Below are 19,354 nucleotides of genomic sequence, written 5' to 3'. Positions count from 1 at the left end.
TTCAGGGCCAAGCCAATGCCGATGGCCCCAGAGTATGCAATGTCAACCCCAAAGGGTATTCTAGGATGACTTCTTAAAGTCAGAATCTTTTCCAAATATCCTTCAGCATGAAAGTTCAGCTCAAGAAGACCAAATGTTAGCACCAGACAAGGCCGCCAAAGCAAAATGACTGCCCAGCGTGGGCCGCGCGCGGAATGAAAATTCCTGGCCCGCCACAAAGCTCCCGCTGTCCTCAACCCAATACCGGTCGCAGAAAGGCGCCGAGTTCAGACCATTCGATATATACGTGTGCAAGTCACTGATTAGAACATCTCGGGTATCGCCACTCACGGTAGCAGCGACAAAGGACTGCCAATTCGTTTGGCCCCAGCCGATGGACCCGTCCAAAGGCACCCCAGCTGCGCTGCGTACACTCGGGTAAAATGCAGCAGTGGCATTGTAGGCCTCATCTGGGAAGGCGTTCAGACCAAACAGCAGGTCTGGATAATGATTATAAACGAGGAACCACGGGTCGATTCCATACTGGATCAAGAACTGAGTGCCATCAGCATCCGTCCCCAGGCGATCCGTCCAGATCTTGTCAGCAAACTCTTTGCCGGCAGAAGTGTAGTTACTTTGGCCAGACAGGGCACCATAAGTAGCCAGACCCACGGCAGCCTTCACAGCCAAGTTGGTCTGATTTCCCAGTTCGCCGAGTGCGTCGTTCAGGGACAGCTGGGACGCGGGGTAAAGTCCATTCTGGTAGAGATAGTCGGCGTACTGTTTCAGCTGGGCCGAGTACCTGGTTGCCAGGTCGGTGTCGCCAGTGGCCGCCTGGTAGGCATAAGTGAGGAATATCACGTTACCGCTCTCTTCGACTGGCATCTCCTCGCCATCTGACGGGTGGCCTGTCGCATTGGGGTAGTTGGCACCGATCTCGTGCACTGCGTATGGCTTGGTATAGGCACTCGTGCCCATGTACTCGAACACGGGGGCAATGAGCAATTTGATAATCTCAGGACTCAGTATGTAGAATATCGGGAATGTCGCGTATATGACATCGACCGTGTTGATATTCCCATCACTGGAGATCTCCTTGATGAAGGCACGCGTTTCGCTCGTGTCCAGCGAGTCATTCGGAATGGTCACCTCGATGCCTCCGTAGACTTGTCGCACTGACAATGCCAGGATGTCCGAGTAGTTGGTCCCATAACTGGACGTACCCGTATCCTGAATCAGGTTATCAAACTTGACCGACTCGGCATTGGCATCATTATAGTCGTCCAAGAAGTGCACAACTGCATCCACCGTGCTGGAGTAAGTGGCTCGGTAGTAGCCCGTTTGCGCGTCGCCCAAAAAGTTGATCGACTCCTCTCGCACGTGACCGATTGCAAAAGTCACCGTGGACTCGTCTGCCGTCGTTCCCAAATCATGCGCGTGTGCAACGACGCCTGTGGAACTCCAGCTGGCGTGGTTGCCCGTGAGGTTGCCATTGTTGACAAACGACTCCCGCACACTTAGGGACGGGCCGGAGGCAGTGGAGAGCGAGGAGGAACTGGAGGGACGGGTGGCGTAGACGGCGCTGCCCCACAGAGCTTGGCCGTCACTATTCTGCGAGTAAGTGGTCGCGCCGACCGACTCGATTTGAAAGATGCCCGTTGATCCGCTGGTGGAGTAACTCCAGCTGGAGTCGCTGGTCTGACCGGTCCAGCTCGAGTCGATATCCGAGTAAACCTGCACCGAACTCGAGTCCCCCGCGGCAAGGGTCACCGTGAGGTAGGAGAAGGGCAGGGATTGCCGCAGATAGTTCTTGGGCGATACCGGCGAGAAGAAGTCGAGAGTGAATTCGCGCGATCCCGCCGTCACGGTGAACGTGGAATGAGTGGAGGTGTAAGTCGCCTCGGTGACGGTGGCGGACTGGGTGCCACTGGGAGGGCTGGCCACGCCAAACAAATTGTACGCGACCCCATCGACTCGAGCGATGACTGACCAAATCAGCTTGTTGCCGGCCCAGAATTGCGCGTTGTTGGAGGAAAGTGACGCGACTTCATTACCGGGGATCCACGCTGTCGATCATTATGGTCAGTCACTCTACAAACTGTGGGCCAAGGGTAAACAAGCAGAATGATCAGAGACCAAGATTCAACGACCGATCCGTGCTCGATCATTTGATCTGCGGTTAGATCTTACCTGACAGATATGGGCTCCGTACAGCCAATGGATATGATGGAGGCTTCAACGGAGAGTATGTAATGGCATCACTCGTCGACGCCCAACACGAGACCACCAGGGCAATGGCCTTCCCGGCGTGAGACCACAACATGATGCAAACAGTCGAGTCCCAGACCGATGGGTGATGTCGATTCGGCCCAGGTATGCAGATCGAAAGGGTAATAACAGGGGAATAGCCACACGATGCGAATCAAGGGATAACGGTGCCTATCTATATACAGAAGCTCTCGCGTGCCGGGCCGTCCAAACAAGAATGCTATGCCTTAAAACGGAGGGGAAACTCACGACTTCAAATAGTTATTTTTTTTCCTTTCGTTCCTGAATCCCCACGCGGTGGGTGAGATGCGAATGCATCTTGCATGGTTGCAGACCGACGAGCCAACGGTTTCCGATCACAACATGGCCGGTGCTCGTTGCGCGAGACCAGCTTTCCTGCAAATCAGACATGTCCGTTGAGTGATTGAAGGTGGGGTGAATGAGAATGGCGGGATGTCAGTTGATGCAGTGGAGTCATATTTTCTCTCGCTGCTACCAGTCAGAGAACAATGAGGGTATAGTTTGCGCCAGTATACTCCGTCATGCATGATATTCCGGCTCGGCACTCGTGCTAGCAACCATAAGCACGCCATTATAGACCCAGTGAGCCTTGGTCTTGTTAACATGTCGAGAAGGATGAGATTATATGCATATTCTTGTCTTCCTATCCAATCGCCCTCAGCATATAGTCGACAGGCGAGAGCCGAGCGGAGATGTTGGCTCTCAGTAGCCGCAGGACATGGCGTCATGGGGATCCACATGGGAGATTCAGTTTGGTAGTTTATGTTGTTGGTGGTCAACCTTGACGAGATACTGCTGTTTCAGTATGCACTTGTTGATGAATTTATCTTGACTAATTTCAGGGAATCGTATTGTTTAGATCTATGTGTTCTCTGATCCTCCCACGAGCAAGATATACATTCTCACGGTCTTACACTGGGGTTAACACTATAAGATTCCAAAAATCTCAAAGCGTCCGGCAAGTCCACGGACATGCTACTAGAGCATTAAAATGGAACTCTATCACCAGCAAGTATCATGGGTCTAGTAACTAGTGCCATGAGCGGTGTGAGATGGACAGGGTGATGTTACAATGCAAGTCAATTAGGTATAGCTCCCCGCTTACTCTCCATCACACCATCTTACCTAGTCAGTAAACGCGGAGCGATGAGACAAGAGATCCTCATTTTGGACTAGAACATTGTTGCAGGGACGACACTGCAGGCTTTTGCCATGCAACTCGACCAAAATATCTACTTTGCTAAGTACTGGGAGGACCTAGGCCTGAATGGGTCTTTGAGTCAACAGGAAATTTCATAGGAAATTCCATAGTAATCCACCGAACACACAAGGGAGCAATTTTATCCTCTTTCGAGACGGAAAGAACACATCAAGATCAAATGTGACTTCGTATTCCTATTCCGCTCGGAACGAAGCCCAAGATCGAGACTGCAGCAAGGGAGTCCCATAGTGGCGGTGATAGCCCGGGCCACCAGACACAACATACTGCAGACCGTCCTTACATTCTCCTTTCTTCATCACTTAATCAATTACAAGAATCCATCTGCCGTCTGCTTTTACTTTCCACTTCCTTTTGCCGAGTCTAATATATTGACAATATCACAGCACACATACACACCTACACCTCGTGGATTATTCGGTACTGTTGCTGTGCGGGGTTCTAGCAAGCATCCATCCAAACTACCCCACCTCCGCCGAGCTAATCCGACCAATCAGCCTTCAGTAACGGGAGAATCATAGAGCACGGAAGAACTGTCAAATTTGAGGTCATCCGGCGTTACTCTCTGCCTATAGCCGTTGTTCGCTAATGCTTTTGGTTGTCTGATGACTTGACAATTACTCCATCAACCGGGATTTGCTGGTGACCGCTAGACCTAGGCTGCAGACGAGCCGGTAGTGGAATATAGTATGGGTGGTGACAGCAACCTCTTTCGAGGCAGTGAGCAAAGGCCGGTGCACATTTTCTAGCCATTATACGCATCCTTCCCGGCTGTTAAAGTCTCGGTTCTCCGTCAGAGACTTGACAACGTGGACGGAGGAAGGCTAGTGGCAACTCATTTGTCTTATCAACTTGGGAGACCCACTGCGGCTGTTAATCCTAAATATTAACAAAGCCGTCTCTGCAGATATTGAGCAGTGAATCCCTCATCTCTGGGTCTATATACATGAATGGAGAAGATAATCAGGTGCACGCAGATCCGCTGACGACAACTGACGAAATCTGGTCCGTCCGTTCTTCCCTATAATATGCTTGATAAGCTGGTCAACCCAATATTTCCAACGAGAGCGAGATGTCAATACAAAAGTTTTCGTCGGAGGTTGCTGCAGAGGACTGCAAGGTACATAAACAGTATCAGGTACCAAGGCCCTATCCAAATATGGCAACCTCCATATTTTTTTTTTTTTTTTTCGAAATTCAATTCATTTAGATCGAGATAAAAGGTGCCTCGGGAAAATAACCTCCAGCTAGAGTAGGTCTAGATGCTTCCAAACTCGACTTATCAAGCTCCCTAGGAAATATGTTCCTGTAGACTAAATATGAGCTTCTCAATAGAGAGGATAACGTCCGGATTCATACTGTGTAGATAGTTATGTCGTTTAGACTAGGTAAAATGGTATAGATCTCTTATGCCCGTGGTGACCCTCTCTCTCGCTTGACCATCTTGTCACTCAAGTCATCGGATAATCAGTGCTTATAATGGTGCACCCGTATCAGCTTCTCCAGCTGGACATTTACCCCTTCGCCCTGAGTGTTCTACCTCGCTCTCCATACAAAGACTAGAGCTGTGAATGAAGCTACAGGAGGGCCCAACGGGTACCTCTATCTAACTATGCCCGCATATAAACCAGCCACTAGAGACTAGCTTGGTGCTTACCGGGAGTTTGTGTATCGCGACCAGGATTGTTTACTTCCCGATCGGACGGCTCCTTCCTACCAAGCCTCATCTCCGGCTGTACCACCCGATCATCCGACAGGTTCGCGTGTTCGTGGTCCGACAGGCCCATGCCCAAAACATGGGTTGTCGGGCTCTGGTACCGCGGCAGGTGGGCGCGCCGAGCAGACATCGGCAATGGAACAGACAGGCACAGGGGTGGAAGAATGGGATCCACTCGATGCCCGCTGCAGGTAGTTTATCCAGTCTGCATTATTGTGGATTCCATCAATCGTTACTGTTCAGGGAGCTCGATCGGAAACCGTGGCGTATCCCAGGCGGTCGAGATGGCGGGCTCTTGAATCGCCATCAGGACCACCCCCCTTCTTTGGCCGTGGAGCTCGGCTCCGAGAATCTGCCGAAGAATAGCTAACTAGCACCGTTGATGACTGATGACTGATGACTGATGACTGATGACAGCTGGGATGACCGACGACCGACAAAAGTGTCCATGAAGGCCGGTTCTGGGTGCATGCCAATGGCCAGTTCGTTCTGGCCAATTGGCCGAATCATCGGAAATGGACGAGTTGTGGTTCGTGAGGAGTGTCCAGTGTCCAGTCCAGTGTCGCAGACGGAGGGACCCGCAGGGCCACGATTTCCGCAAGCGGCCCAATCCCCAGAAGCGTCGAGGGTCGATCAGTGCAGCAGGGGACCTCGCAGTCTGCTGTCGCTGGTTGCTGGTTGCTGGAAGGGTTTAGAGGCGAGCAGGTTCGCGGTTACATCAGGCCTGGCCATGAAAAGAAGAGGAACCCCATTCGTCAAGAGCGATCAAGAAAAAAACCCAGCAACCGACGGACTGGGTCGAGGTTCCTGCAGTGCGGATCTCTTTGACATTTTTTTCCAGTTGGGACTGCAATTGGGAGGAACTCAGTTAGTCACTCACTTAGTAACTCAGTGAACTCAGTGAACTCGGTGAACTCGGTGAACTCGGTCCAAGAAGAATCATTCTCATGCCCAGTCGAAGCGGCCCACGTTCGAGAACGTCACTCGATCACTCTCACCCCTCCCCCGGCTTCCTTCCACCTTCCAACCTTCCCTTCCCACTTCTTCCCTCACCTTCTCATCTTTCTCCTTCCCCCTCCTCCTCCTCCCCCTCCTCCTCGATTTTGTACAATCAAATCGGATACTCTTTGCTCTTTCGTCGTTGTTCGTCGCCGCTCGCAACCTGTGACTCGGTAAGTCGATCCAAATGAAATGACTCGTGGTGGACCGCAGACTTCGGACCTGCGATCCGTGGATGCCCAGCCAATCTCCCGCACTCTGACAGCTGCGTCTTGTGGCTCACCCATTCCGTATTCCGTCACTCGTCATGGATGCGATCAAGTTGGAATGCCATTTTCCTAATCAGAAATGCGTTGATATACAGTGATCGATTGGGAGATCAAGAGACAGCTCTCTCCTGAGTCGCCTTCCCCTCGAAACGAACACCCCCCCCCTCCTCCTCCACCACAGCCCGACCTCCCGACAGCGCGGTTCTCGGTTCTCGAGTCGCCACTCCCGCTCTCATTTCGCGGGTTTGGCCTGGGGCATCGGCCATCTTCACCTGGTCGAATTTTCACCTTCTCGCCCACGTCGCGATCGGATCCTCACCTCCATCCCAAATACGAAAATCTACCTCCGTGCGGCTGAACATCTCTAAACCCCTGTCCGCAGTCTTGATCCATCTCTCGCACATCCCCGTCCAAACGTGCGAGCTCGGTTCTGCTTCGTGTGCGCGATAAGACCGCTCGCGACCGCTTCAGCTTCCGCCCGAAGTCAATGCTTCAACTGTGACGTCTGGATTCCGCGGGGTCGCATGTCACATTGGACCCCCCGCTCCTGAGCACTTCAAGGGTCCACGATCAAGCAGATCTTTTTCTTTTTTTTTATCTTTTTACACATAAACGGAGGGACCCGTCGTTTCTATCGTGAACCTCGTCCTCGGTTCCTCGACATCACGAACCATGTACGCTCTTGAACAAGAAAGGGCCCATCCGGTGCCGCCGCCACCACCACCGCTCTCAATGGACCGCATCGCTGGCCCGTCCGCTGCGTATCCCACGCCAGGGCCAGGTCCGTTGCGGTCCTCCGACCACCTGGCTCCCGTCTCGACCAGCCACGAAGGCCGGATTTGGTCCTTACAGGTCGTGCAACAGCCCATCCGAGCTCGGATGTGTGGGTTCGGTGATAAGGTGGGAACTCTTCAAGGGTAGACCCTACGTTGATACCCCGACTAACGTGAATTACTCTCTAGGATCGACGACCGATCACTCCACCACCATGTATTCGCCTCATCGTACGAGATGAACACACAGAGAAAGAGATTGATATTAAGTACGTTTGGCCCCCCCCTGCTTATTCTCTCTCTGTGGCAATCCTGACCTTGCTCGTCCGTTTCTAGCGAGATCGACACATCCTTCTATGTGCTCACCGTCGACCTGTGGAACGCTGATGGCACGAGCGAGGTCAACCTCGTCAAGCACTCTGCCACTTCCCCCTCCATCTCGACCGCCATGTCCTCTTCATACCCACCTCCACCCCAGAGCATGTCTCCAACCTACCCCGCCTATGGTCAGAATGCATACGGGCAGCCGATCGGATATCCCCCCGTGAACAACTATTATGGCCAGCAGCAGATGTACCAAAACCCTTACGGTCAGGCAGTTGGGTACCCACCCTATGGCTATCCCCAAGGAGGCCAGATGCCAGCTGCGATGTCTCCTGCGCCACCGGTCTCGGGTGGTCCGGGCGGCATGTTTACGCGGAATTTGATCGGCAGTCTCAGTGCCAGTGCTTTCCGTCTAACAGACCCGGATAACAAGATCGGGGTGTGGTTTATTCTGCAGGATTTGAGTGTGCGCACAGAAGGCACTTTCCGGTAAGCCTAGAGACCAGAAACCTTTGCAGATGTGCTGATCGCTAACACTCGATAGCCTCAAAATGAGCTTTGTCAATGTGGGCACTCAGTCCACTGAAACCAGCAACGGGGCACCCGTGATCAACCATGGATCCGCCCCCGTTCTGGCCTCGGTCTTTAGTGAACCCTTCCAAGTCTTTTCCGCCAAGAAGTTCCCCGGTGTCATTGAAAGCACTCAATTGAGCAAGTGTTTTGCGCTGCAGGGTATCAAGATTCCTATCCGAAAGGATGGTGTCAAGGGTCCGCGCGGTCGTGGCGGAGACGGTGACGATGATGACGGGGATGATTACTAAAGGGACTGAAAAAAGAAAACAAAGTTGCTGATATATTGGAATGAGCTTTGTTGGACCCACCTCTTTCCAGTACGAAGCGAGGCTCCACTCGACGTGGAGTTGACTCAAGTCTCTCCCGCCTGGAGACGATGATTGATGGGATATGGGTGTGTCTTTTTGTTTGTTCTCTTGCTTGGGCTGGCGGATCAAAGTCTTAACATGTGCGGGGGTAAAAAAGGGAGGCGTGTTGGCTTTCAACGGCGTTCTCGGTGGCCTTCTCTTTTTCTTTTTCCTCTTTTTACCCCGCTTGTCTCCTTTTTTTATATCTTTATATTGCTACACGGATCGGTGCAGGAGGTGTCTGGCTTTGTTTTTGGCTTTGTTGTGCTGGCCCCTTGGCCATGTTTATACCTCGGCAGCAACTCGTCCGCTCGTATATATTTATTCGGTGACTCTCCATCCTTTTTTCTCGGGTCGAGCTGCGTCTTGATAGTTTTGTTTGGTTGAAATAGAAGGGACATGGCTATCTCACTTTTCATCTTGCTGCTTCATATTGGACACTTTCATCGTCGGGATACCCTGGTTGCACAGGTGGACCCAGACCCGTGGCGGAGATAACCTTAAAACGGGACCACTATCCCGGAATCCTGCAAGGTTGAGGGTCCCCATAAGTCGGATGACCAATGACAAGGATTGATGGGTATATCGGGTCTCGCATATATTCCGATATGGAAATTGCATATTCAAGCTATGAATTTTCTTACTTGGCAAAGTGGATGTCCGGCGTGTACGTTCCCGCTTATGAGCGTTTGAGATCGTCTGGATGAACTCGGCATGTGGATGTCGTTACCCGAAGAGAGCAGAGCAGAGCGCTCACAGCACTACACTAGTACATGGAGGGATACTACTGACATGGATATGGGACAGGTAGACAGTGTGCAAATAGTAAGTAACCCGAAATAAGGGAAGTTTTCTACTTTGGTCTCGGTTGGCTATGCTGGTCCACGGTGACACTTCCAGCACCTCGTTAACGATGACGATACCTAGGATGTATGTCTCGACGTAAATCACAAGTACAGCATCTGAACCCAGGATAAGGCTGTACAATAGAATTGAGTTCATCAAATCCACCGCAAAACTGAACCAGTATTGAAAGTCTCCGGGTTCGACTGGCATACCACGCGTATTCACACGGTCGCCATCGATACTTTGCAATAGTGTGCGTGATCTCATGTTCTGCAGGGGTGGTGGAGTTCCTAGACAAGACCGGTACATGATGCTAATACGTAACAAAAGTAAGATGATTTGTATCAGTAAAGATCATTTATAAGTGCAGACCGAGGTCCCGAGGAGGCTACTTGTGCACTTGTATGAAGCGAGAGAGGAATATGCAGCTCTGTTATTTCACAAGAGAAGTACTGGCCGCTTGCTATCATAGGTATATATCTGGAGTATAGTGCGAGCTCGGTGTACCGGTCTAGAATAGTAGAAATTGGGAAAGAGTCAGGTAGCTAGTCCCGGGCTTATCGAGTACATCAACTGCTACCTAAGTGAGACATCATGTGCAGGTGCTCGTGGGTATCTTTTCCGATACGAGACATGTACATACTTGTAACCCATCGAGATTGATACGTTCGGTGAATAATCAAGACCCGAGTCAGGGGATGACTACAGAAGAAAGCGTGGTTATATCGAGAGGTTCCAAGTAATTTCATCGCGATCTGAGACAAGGTGCTGGCGCTACTCATGAAACCCTCAAGATCGCTAGACGACTGATACGGAAGAGGGTACCAGTAAAATTAGAGATAGGCACGACATATTGAGACTATTTTCCATTAATTAGCTCTCTCGTGTTCCACAGTGTTATCAAGCACATGGATAGTGTGACGTTATGATCAGGACAGAAGTCCGAGTCTTCCCCGCACGATATCAGCCTATCTACGCTCTTCATGCCGAGGTCGTCTCAACATCTTCAAAGTATTAAAAGCAAGCACGGATTCGAGAGCACTGGCAAATGGTTGAAATGTGAGACATCCAGCACTGAGTACGGAGTATACAGACCCGCTTTTAGCTTTTCCAGATCACCATAATGCCTGGCCTCTCCACCTCCCCCGCCTTCAAGCATATCACCATCACCAAGCTACACCCTACATTCGGCGTCGAGATAAGCGGTGTAGACTTCTCGCGACCAGTGGAGGGAGAAATCTTTCAAGACATTCTAACTGCAATCACACAGGTGGGTCTATGCCCGGAATAAACCACGGGAAATTAGCAGAGACAATGTATGTACTCATCCTGCCCGACCTGAAATTAGTATGGTGTCTGCGTGTTTCGGAATACGGGACTCGACGATGCACGTCACGTTGCCTTTGCAGGGCAATTTGGCGAGTTGGACGATGTGACACCCTACACGGCTGGTGGTCGCGCGCATCGACTCTCCGATGTCCGCCTGTTTGATGTGGGTAATATCAACCTAGACGGAATGGTGTTTGCACTGGACAATGTCCGTCGGGAGTGGAATAAGGTGAGTGCATTCCCATCATATCCTACCCATCCCTGTGTCCCTCGCTGAAGACAACAGGGAAATGGACTCTTCCACGTAGATTCAAGCTTCAACCCCCGACGAGCAGGGTACTCGTTACTCCGGGCGCACGAACTTCCACCCGCAGGGATGGGCGGAGAAACCGAATTCGCCGACGTGCGAACAGCCTTTGACGAGCTACCGACTTCGTTCAAGGATGAACTGCGAGAAAAGGACTATATAGCAGCCCACTCGCTCTGGCATTCGCGTAAAATGGCTGCGCCCACGACGTTCACCGACATCAATCCGGACGAGTATCCGATGGGACGACATCGCCTGGTCCAGCGACATGAGGGATCGGGTCGAGAGACGCTGTATATCGCTGCACATATTCACCACATCGAGGGGATAGACGCGGAAGCATCGCAGTCGTTATTCAATCGGCTCTTCCAACATGCCACGCAGTCCAGCTATGTGCTTCGCATTGGGTGGGAACAAGCCGGGGACTTGATTCTGTGGGATAATACCAGTGTGATGCACCGAGCGGTCGGGGGAAGCTTTGAAGGCAAGTTTCGACGGGATATGCGACGGGCGACGGTGCATGATGGGAGTGGCTCGGCGTGGGGGTTGAATGAGCGGAGTGAAGTGCGGCAGGGATTGCCGTGAAGTGATTGATCAGGCACGAGGTACCAGGATGATAATCTGAGACCTGATACGAATGGGGAGTAGTAAGCAGTTGTCGGATATTAGATGAGCAGGTCATAACATCATAGTCAGTATAGCATCCGAACATCATCGTCAGGGTCAGGATCAGGATCAGACCATGGTAGCAGTCTCAATATTGACGATCCCTCTCGGTCCTCCACATGGCGACCTCCACCAGCTCGTGGAGGCCAAGAATAATCACTTTCTTCCAGGAAGAATAATAATAGCCAGGTGAGACATGGGAATATGGGAAAGTGCAGATCCCTTTAGTAGCAGCTTGGCGCCATCCTCGGCTGTGGCTCAGTGGCTCAGTGTCTCAGTGTCTCACTCTGCCCCCCTCTCAGCAACTACTTCACAGAAGATAGCGTGAATGCTCGAGTTGCATCATCTGCCTTGCCAGGGCCCCGTCTAACGGCGGTTGGCCGGTTGTGTCTCAAACACGCCCAATCGAGTTGCCACTCGGCATCTCCGCTAAGAGAGCTGTCGGACTGTGGTTTGTCCGTGGATACCTATTATTATTGATTCTTCTTGTTGATCTGCACAGGAACCCGCAGTGGTCAATGGTCCCCTGTTGCATCCTGCAAATGTGGTACGGCCGATTCCTTTTGGCGGGGTTGATGATGAGGAGGACGGTCCCTGGATGATCGCTTCTCTTTTGCCTGGTCTCTCCTCCCCGGACTATAAAGAGACCCTGCATTCTTCGGAGATGTTGTCTTTTTATCACCATCAACTTTCCTTCGCAAGTCTCTTCATCTCTCTTACCTCGACCATCCATCCACCTTCACCATGAAGTCCTTCATCGCTTCTCTCGCCCTGCCTCTATTGGCCGCGGCAGCTCCTGCCTCACAAGTCACCTCCGACGCCAACCCGCCGTTTACTGTCACGGCAGTCCGCTCCGCCTCGCCCATCCAGAACCTGCAACTGAACGCCGCCGGACAAAAGTTCTGGCTCGGCGGCTCAACCTCATCGTACTGCCCGACCGAAGTCGTGCCGAAGTGCCCACCAGGCAACCAGACCGTCCTGGCACCAGGCGGTAACGCTCTGGTACGTAACACGACATGCATCACCAGTTTCAAACAAACATCACACAAATCTATGATCTGCAAAAGTAACATTTATACTAACTCTGCATCTACAGGACGTCGAAGTCCCCGGCGGCCAAGAAGTCTATGTCGACTCCACCGGCGCCCTGAGCTTCACCCAAGCCCACTCCGCCAACGTCCCCCCTGGCTCCGTCGTCGGCGCTCTCGCCTACGAGACTGGCAACTCCTTGTCGCACTATACCTTCAACGCCTGGGGCGCAAGCGGATTCATGGCCTGTCCGACCGCCGACAAGCGCTGGCAGGTCTTTGTCGCCGCGACCAATGCGACCGTGCCCTCCGGTAACGTCAATGATTGTCTGGGTTTCTCGGCCGTTGCGATGCCGTACAAGGGTGATGTTCCTGCTTGGCAGTATGCTTAAGCGGAGCAGTCGGGTTGGAGGTGGATGAAGTTGCATTTTGGATTTGGGCTTTGTTTAGATTTGATATGAGAGCGTTTAGCTTTGAGCATGTCATTGTTATTGTATATTAGTCGTACTCTTGCGCGAGCGAGTAGTGCGTTTTGGGTGACCATAATACAAATTAGTGATCGAGTATTGCAGCCAGGAAATGCCGGATACACAGTAAGACATGAAACTATCATATCGTGAGACCGTATTTCTGGAAAATCCGTGTCGCCACCTATATAATACTCCGTACTCTTCGATTGATTCTCGATCCCGAATGCCGACTGTATCACTACTTTCGGAACAGCAATGTTCTTTTTGTGTTAGACTTTAACGTATTTAACGCCATCTAACGAATGCCGCTATGTTTAGTATGCGCAAGGCTTGCCATGTCGCTCGGGTTTCCGGGTTCGCGACTCGAGTTTGGAAATACAATATACATCGTGAGCAGATGAGCATTATAGCCATTCAGGCCCGTTGCGATTCCACTACTCAACCTGTAGATCTACTACTCTATGTTCGGATATCTCTTAGAAGGATAAAAATAATTCTTCAGCACAGCACAGCACAGCACAGTAGATTCCAAGGAGAAGAACTAAAATCTGAAGCGTTGCAAGAGATATGGCCAGCAGCTTACATCCCCATGCCTAGGGAATCCTATGAGAATCCCAAGCAGACTTCAACCGCAGCGCCCGATCTGTAAAACTTTCGTGTCCAGTATTCCATGTCATACCTATATGCTAGGACGTGCAATCAGGTAATGGGTATCATTCTATATAGGACTCTACTATCTACACCCTCTAGTTCCGCCAGATTCGAATCGCCTTGTCCTTGCCTCCACTGCCAACCTTTTGTCCATCGGGACTCCAGTCTACCGCAAAGACCTCGTCCTGGTGCCCAGGCAGATCTGTAGCCAGCTTGCCGGTGCGAACGTCCCAGACCTTTAGAGTGGTATCCTTGGAAGAGGATACCAGCAGTCGAGAGTCCGCAGAGAAGCAGCATTGATACACAGCGCCAACATGGCCACGGAATGTGGTGATAAACCTGTAAGAGAGGCGTTAGTAACACAGAAAGAATTGCTATTCGAGAAAGGAGTGACACTCACTTTCCATCACGTCCATTCCAAAGCTTGACGTGGTTGTCGAACCCGGCAGACGCAATGTATGCCATGTCCGGCGAAAAGGTGACATGATTGACCTCCTTCTGGTGGCCTAGGAGTCGCGCAACAGGCTTATTCGAGGCCGCTGGGTCCCACAAATACATAGTGAAATCGTCACTAGCCGACACCAATCGCTCCACGATCTGATTGTTCACGGTGGCTGCATCCTCGAATCGCTTCCGCGCAGCAGCTACCTTCTCCGCTTCTGTAGCCGGCACCTTGCCAGTGTGATCGTGGTAGGCCGTGCGCAGGGCGAAATCAGTGGACAAGGCCAAATGGTTGACACGGTGGGCATGCGCGGCCAGAGTCTGGATCAGCGTGCCATCCTTCGGATTCCAAATCTTGATCGTCTTGTCGTGCGACGCGGTATAGATCTGCCCAGTACCACCCCATCGAACGCAGCTGACCGACCCCTTGTGTCCGGTGAGAACATGCTCAATGCGCTTCGACACAACATCCCAGATCCGCACGGTTGAGTCCTTCGATGCCGAGGCCAGACGGGGCCGTCCAGATTCCTGCAAGTGATAGGGTTCCCACGCAAGACTGGTAATCCACTTAGAATGGCCCTTGACTGGTCCACCCAACGCCTGTCCCTTCTTCGCATCCCAGAACCGCACAGTATTGTCCATACTTCCCGTCGCGATCATCGCGCCGTTTGGCGAGTAAGCCACCGCCAACACCCAGCTAGTGTGTCCCTTGAGGGTGTGCAGCGGAGTACCCGTTTCACAATCCCAGACTCGGGCTGTAGAGTCGCCGCTACCAGAGACCATGGTCGACGAGTTGACCGGGGAGAACGAGGTTGCCAGGATAGCCTCGCCGTGGCCTGCGATGGAAGCAGCGCAGCGAGAAACGGCCTTGACTCGGAAAACGGCTTGTGGGGTGAAGTAGAGGGAGACAGTGTCTTCGGTCGTTTTAATGCCAGGTTGGAGCAGCGAGTGGTATACGTCTGCGAGGATATCGATAGTCTGTCCGTCCTCCTTGTCAGATTGGTAGGTGAAGCGGTATGGCACACGATCGTCGTCGTCCTGTAAAGCAGTAGCAGTAGGTCAGCGATTGGTTCAATTCTTGACATATGACATCTCAATCTTTCCGAGTGTCTTACATTCCCTTGTAGGGTATTCAACAGCGTCTCGAGGTTCTTAATATTCGCATCGGCCACTGGGACCGACACCGCAGGTCCCGTAGCATTGCCGGTGGCCTGCTCGTAGAATTGGACACGAACGCTGCCCAGGTCGGTGGGAATGCTCTGAATCTCCTGCTGCTCCCGTGCCTTCTCGGCCTGAGCGAGCTTTTGGCGCTTACTGGGCGGGGGGAGGAGGGTCGCCATTGTGGTATTTTTTTTTTTTTGGAGGAGTTGACGGAGGAAGAAATTTTGATTTAGGAGGGCTTATCTTATCGGGTGGGGGATTTGACCAGCGCCAACTGGCCGGGGGGGGGAACTTTTGCAGGAGGGACTTTTGGGATCGACACCGTTCACTAATTCATTATTCCATACTCGGCAGTTTTTTATTTTGAGGAATGCTTGGTCCCATGTATTCGGTCAATTATCATATTGTATTCAAGAGGACCCATTGTGACTATCTGGTGCTCATCTGCACTGTCCGGCTGGAGTTAGGGCAACATCTCCGCTATGGAGGAAACGCCGATCTGATCTTATGTCGCATGGCAAAGGTCGTCGGTTTTGAGAGACCAAGCACATCTCGGAGAAAATGTATTCGGAATCTTAATATCTACCTATCTACTTGCCTTCATTCTATTTTCCCTCTATACGCGTCGTCTTCATTCAGATGCCTCTTAAGCACTCTCCGGGACCCTATGACAGACCAACCGAGGACTCGAGCATTCGATCGACTCTTGAAATCTATCAAATATCTTGTTGTGGTTTGACATAGAATTATTAGTTGGGATATACAATGCTATTTAAGTCATTTTTTAATGTAAGCACATCGTAGAGTTAGGTGTCTAGTAAAGTAGTGCCGCAGGTTAAGAGCAGAAGATTCAATGGCCTAGGTTCCCTCTTCTCTCACCTCATCTCACCCTCCTTTCATCCCACCGTAATCGACACAATGTCTATATCCTCACGGCATTCCACACTCGATTCGTTTGTTCCATTGACTACCAGGGGCAGTACTCGACGGGCTGAAACTGCCCGGCCTACGACCACAGCCACCAGTGTCGCCTCTCAGGACATCGTCTGCGCTGTCAGTGAATCGCGGGGAGTCTCATCCACTGTTGGACTAGCATTCGTGAATCTAGCCACCGCCGAGGTTGTCTTATGCCAGATCTGTGACAGTCAAACCTACGTCAAAACCGTCACCAAGATTGGCGTCTTCGAGCCGAGTGAGATCCTGTTCATGAATACCGCCATAGAGTCTAAACTGCGATACATCATCGAAGAGAATCTGTCCGAACCAATCCTCACTTTTGTGGACCGCAGGTGCTGGTCTGATAAGGCTGGCCATGAGTACCTTGATCGTCTTGCGTTCCCAGATGAGGTGGATTCCCTCAAGGTGACGCTGGGAGGCAACTATTTCGCAGCGTGCGCTTTTGCGGCGGTACGAACACTGTCCAATTGAGCAACATCGTGCAATTTTACTAATGATTTTCAGGCTCTCAAGTATATCGAGTTGGAACTACAGCGTGTATTTGCCTCTCACTCACTGCGGATCAAATTTGAACCCTCGCAGGGCTCAATGACCATCGACTTGGCCACCATCGTCTCCCTTGAACTCATTCAAAATCTTCACAATGCAAAGTCGAAAGATAGCTTGTACGGTCTACTCAACGAGACGACAACGCCGATGGGAGCCAGGTTACTCCGGGCCAACATCCTTCAACCTTCAACCGAAAGAGTCAAGTTGACCGCGAGATACAATGCGGTAGAGGATTTGTCTACAAAGGAAGACATGCTCGTATCGGTCCGGCAATCTTTGAAAGGGTTCATCGACGCGGACAAAGTCTTGACTTCGGTATGTTCCTTTGGCCCCATGTCGCACCTGTTAAGGCCCAACTTACGGTGAAGATCATTCTCGTGCCTACCAAGCGAACGGCCCAATATATTGAGCAGTCAGTCAACCATGTGATTATGCTCAAGACATATGTATCGGCGATCAAAAAGATATACCAAGCACTAGGTGCGGCGCAGAGCGAGATTTTGACCACCATTCGAGAGGTACTCTTGTCACATTTAACCATACCCATACTGGGGCTAACAATGGAGTAGTTGTGTCATCCTGCAGGACATCGTGCTGTCGAGGAACTTATCGAGAAGACGCTAAACGAGAATGTCACATACCAGAGCAAGCCACTGGACCTTCGGAACCAACGGATATATTGCGTGAAGGTAATTCTTCGGTTGTTTCACTCGTTAAACACCCAATACTAACGAAGGCAGGCTGGCGTCAGTAGCCTTCTGGATGTCGCGCGGCAAACCTACAAGGAGGCCAATGCTGATGCAGCAGAACTGGTAACGAAACTAGGAGGCAAGGCTTCACGCTTCTCTTTCTACCCTATCGCTAATCATTGACAGAAACATTTGATATCAGCTTGGATCTCAAGTATGACACAGCCCGCCAATACTACATCTGTATCCCAACAGGCAATCCAGAACCGTTGCCAGATACCTTCATTAATGTTTACCGCAAGAAGAACCGGATGGAGTGCCAAACTCTGGACTTGGTCAAGCTAAACCAGAAGATCACCGACGCACATAACGAAGTAATCAGTATGAGCGATCAGACAGTTCAAGGACTCCTCCACGATGTATGTGCCGAGGTCGCAGGACTCTTCCGCATCAGCGAGGCAATCGCAATGCTCGACATGCTAGCAGCGTTTGCACAACTAGCAACAAGCCACGATTATATACGCCCCGAGCTCACGCCCACTCTGGTCATCAAGGCTGGCCGTCATCCTATCCGGGAACGCATCCATTCTAGCAAGTTCATTCCAAATGATGCCTGTGCCACACCACAAAGTCGATTCCAGATCATAACCGGATGCAACATGAGCGGCAAATCCACATACATCCGATCCCTCGCCTTGATGACCGTAATGGCACAGATTGGCTGTTTCGTCCCCGCGCAGTACGCCTCGTTCCCGATTGTGCACCAGCTATTTGCACGTGTAGCCACCAGCGACGATCTTGACGCCAATGTCTCCACGTTCGCCGCCGAAATGCGAGAGATGGCATTTATTCTGCGACACGTCCAACCACGAGCAATGGTTCTAGTCGACGAACTTGGACGCGGCACGAGTACGACTGACGGTCTTGCAATCGCTGTCGCTCTAGCTGAGGCTCTTCTCGCCAGTAATGCGCTGGTCTGGTTTGCCACGCATTTTCATGACCTAACGCGCATCCTGTCAGAGCGGTGCGGTGTAATAAACCTCCATTTGGCAGCCGATATCACACCCTATGCGAACAAGATGACCATGCTATACCAGATCGCTGAGGGACCCGTCCCGGACAGGCGATATGGTCTCGAGCTGGCGAAGCTAGTCGACCTCCCATCGGCAGTTTTGGAGGTTGCCAGAACGGTCTCAGAGTCTATGGACCAGCTCACTCAACGTCGAAATAGCACATCACGCGCTGTTGTTATCGCTCGGAAGCGCAAACTGCTTCTTACTTTACGTGAAGAGCTCATACTCGCTCGAAATGGCACGATGGATGGCATATCACTTCGTCAACATCTTGCCAAGCTCCAAGATGACTTTGCATTGCGCATGGCTGCCATCGACGAGGAAGCGGATCAGGGAAGTGATTCTGATTCTGCGATGTTGGATGAACGAGAAAGAACCGGAGATGATTCTCAGGTTGCCTGCACTGCCCCTACTTCCCGCGCGGACCAAGCATCTGAGGGCAATTCGACTAGGGATCTTCCTTCGGATCCTGTACCGATCGATTCTGATTCTGAGCCTGAATCTACTGGACATGACAGCGTTGTGTTGGTATAAGGATGATCTGGGAGATCAAACCACGTTTGATCTCATATGCAAGCCTTATTACAGCGTATACATTTCGTCCATTGTATCGCATAGTGGAAGTGAAAGGAGAAACGTCGTGATACGTCAAGCAATGACGACCTAATATCATGCATGAATAGAAGAATACAACCGGC

General features: G+C 51.4%; 7 protein-coding genes across 7 annotated transcripts; 4 read left to right on the top strand and 3 right to left on the bottom strand.

Moving 5' to 3' along the window:
* Positions 1 to 120: 120 nt before the first annotated feature.
* On the bottom strand, positions 121 to 2,302 carry N7458_011164 (glutaminase family protein; the record flags this gene model as incomplete). The annotated part of the gene is made up of 2 exons (XM_056914546.1): positions 121 to 2,045; positions 2,170 to 2,302. 2 exons carry the CDS (start codon positions 2,300 to 2,302, stop codon positions 121 to 123), a joined length of 2,058 nt encoding a protein of 685 aa, XP_056763395.1.
* A 2,819-nt stretch (positions 2,303 to 5,121) lies between these two features.
* On the bottom strand, positions 5,122 to 5,334 carry N7458_011163 (uncharacterized protein; the record flags this gene model as incomplete). The annotated part of the gene is made up of 1 exon (XM_056914545.1): positions 5,122 to 5,334. The coding sequence occupies one exon, from the start codon at positions 5,332 to 5,334 to the stop codon at positions 5,122 to 5,124; it is 213 nt and encodes a 70-aa protein (XP_056763394.1).
* A 1,810-nt stretch (positions 5,335 to 7,144) lies between these two features.
* On the top strand, positions 7,145 to 8,390 carry N7458_011162 (velvet factor family protein; the record flags this gene model as incomplete). The annotated part of the gene is made up of 4 exons (XM_056914544.1): positions 7,145 to 7,372; positions 7,435 to 7,514; positions 7,582 to 8,058; positions 8,114 to 8,390. The coding sequence occupies 4 exons, from the start codon at positions 7,145 to 7,147 to the stop codon at positions 8,388 to 8,390; spliced, it is 1,062 nt and encodes a 353-aa protein (XP_056763393.1).
* Positions 8,391 to 10,458: 2,068 nt separating this feature from the next.
* Positions 10,459 to 11,556, top strand: N7458_011161 (TauD/TfdA dioxygenase family protein; the record flags this gene model as incomplete). The annotated part of the gene is made up of 3 exons (XM_056914543.1): positions 10,459 to 10,605; positions 10,684 to 10,893; positions 10,951 to 11,556. 3 exons carry the CDS (start codon positions 10,459 to 10,461, stop codon positions 11,554 to 11,556), a joined length of 963 nt encoding a protein of 320 aa, XP_056763392.1.
* Positions 11,557 to 12,381: 825 nt separating this feature from the next.
* On the top strand, positions 12,382 to 13,057 carry N7458_011160 (putative IgE binding protein; the record flags this gene model as incomplete). Its single annotated transcript, XM_056914542.1, has 2 exons — positions 12,382 to 12,639; positions 12,734 to 13,057. 2 exons carry the CDS (start codon positions 12,382 to 12,384, stop codon positions 13,055 to 13,057), a joined length of 582 nt encoding a protein of 193 aa, XP_056763391.1.
* Positions 13,058 to 13,881: 824 nt separating this feature from the next.
* N7458_011159 (Ribosome assembly protein 4) lies at positions 13,882 to 15,567 on the bottom strand (the record flags this gene model as incomplete). The annotated part of the gene is made up of 3 exons (XM_056914541.1): positions 13,882 to 14,125; positions 14,187 to 15,265; positions 15,343 to 15,567. 3 exons carry the CDS (start codon positions 15,565 to 15,567, stop codon positions 13,882 to 13,884), a joined length of 1,548 nt encoding a protein of 515 aa, XP_056763390.1.
* A 739-nt stretch (positions 15,568 to 16,306) lies between these two features.
* N7458_011158 (MutS family protein MSH4) lies at positions 16,307 to 19,190 on the top strand (the record flags this gene model as incomplete). The annotated part of the gene is made up of 6 exons (XM_056914540.1): positions 16,307 to 16,795; positions 16,850 to 17,209; positions 17,263 to 17,412; positions 17,464 to 17,583; positions 17,635 to 17,722; positions 17,770 to 19,190. 6 exons carry the CDS (start codon positions 16,307 to 16,309, stop codon positions 19,188 to 19,190), a joined length of 2,628 nt encoding a protein of 875 aa, XP_056763389.1.
* Positions 19,191 to 19,354: the final 164 nt, after the last annotated feature.

This window comes from Penicillium daleae (genome assembly GCF_028827525.1).
Source record: "Penicillium daleae strain IBT 16125 chromosome Unknown utg000008l_segment0_segment0, whole genome shotgun sequence".
In the NCBI taxonomy this organism is placed as follows: domain Eukaryota; kingdom Fungi; phylum Ascomycota; class Eurotiomycetes; order Eurotiales; family Aspergillaceae; genus Penicillium; species Penicillium daleae.
This window is presented reverse-complemented; position numbering and strand designations above follow the sequence as displayed.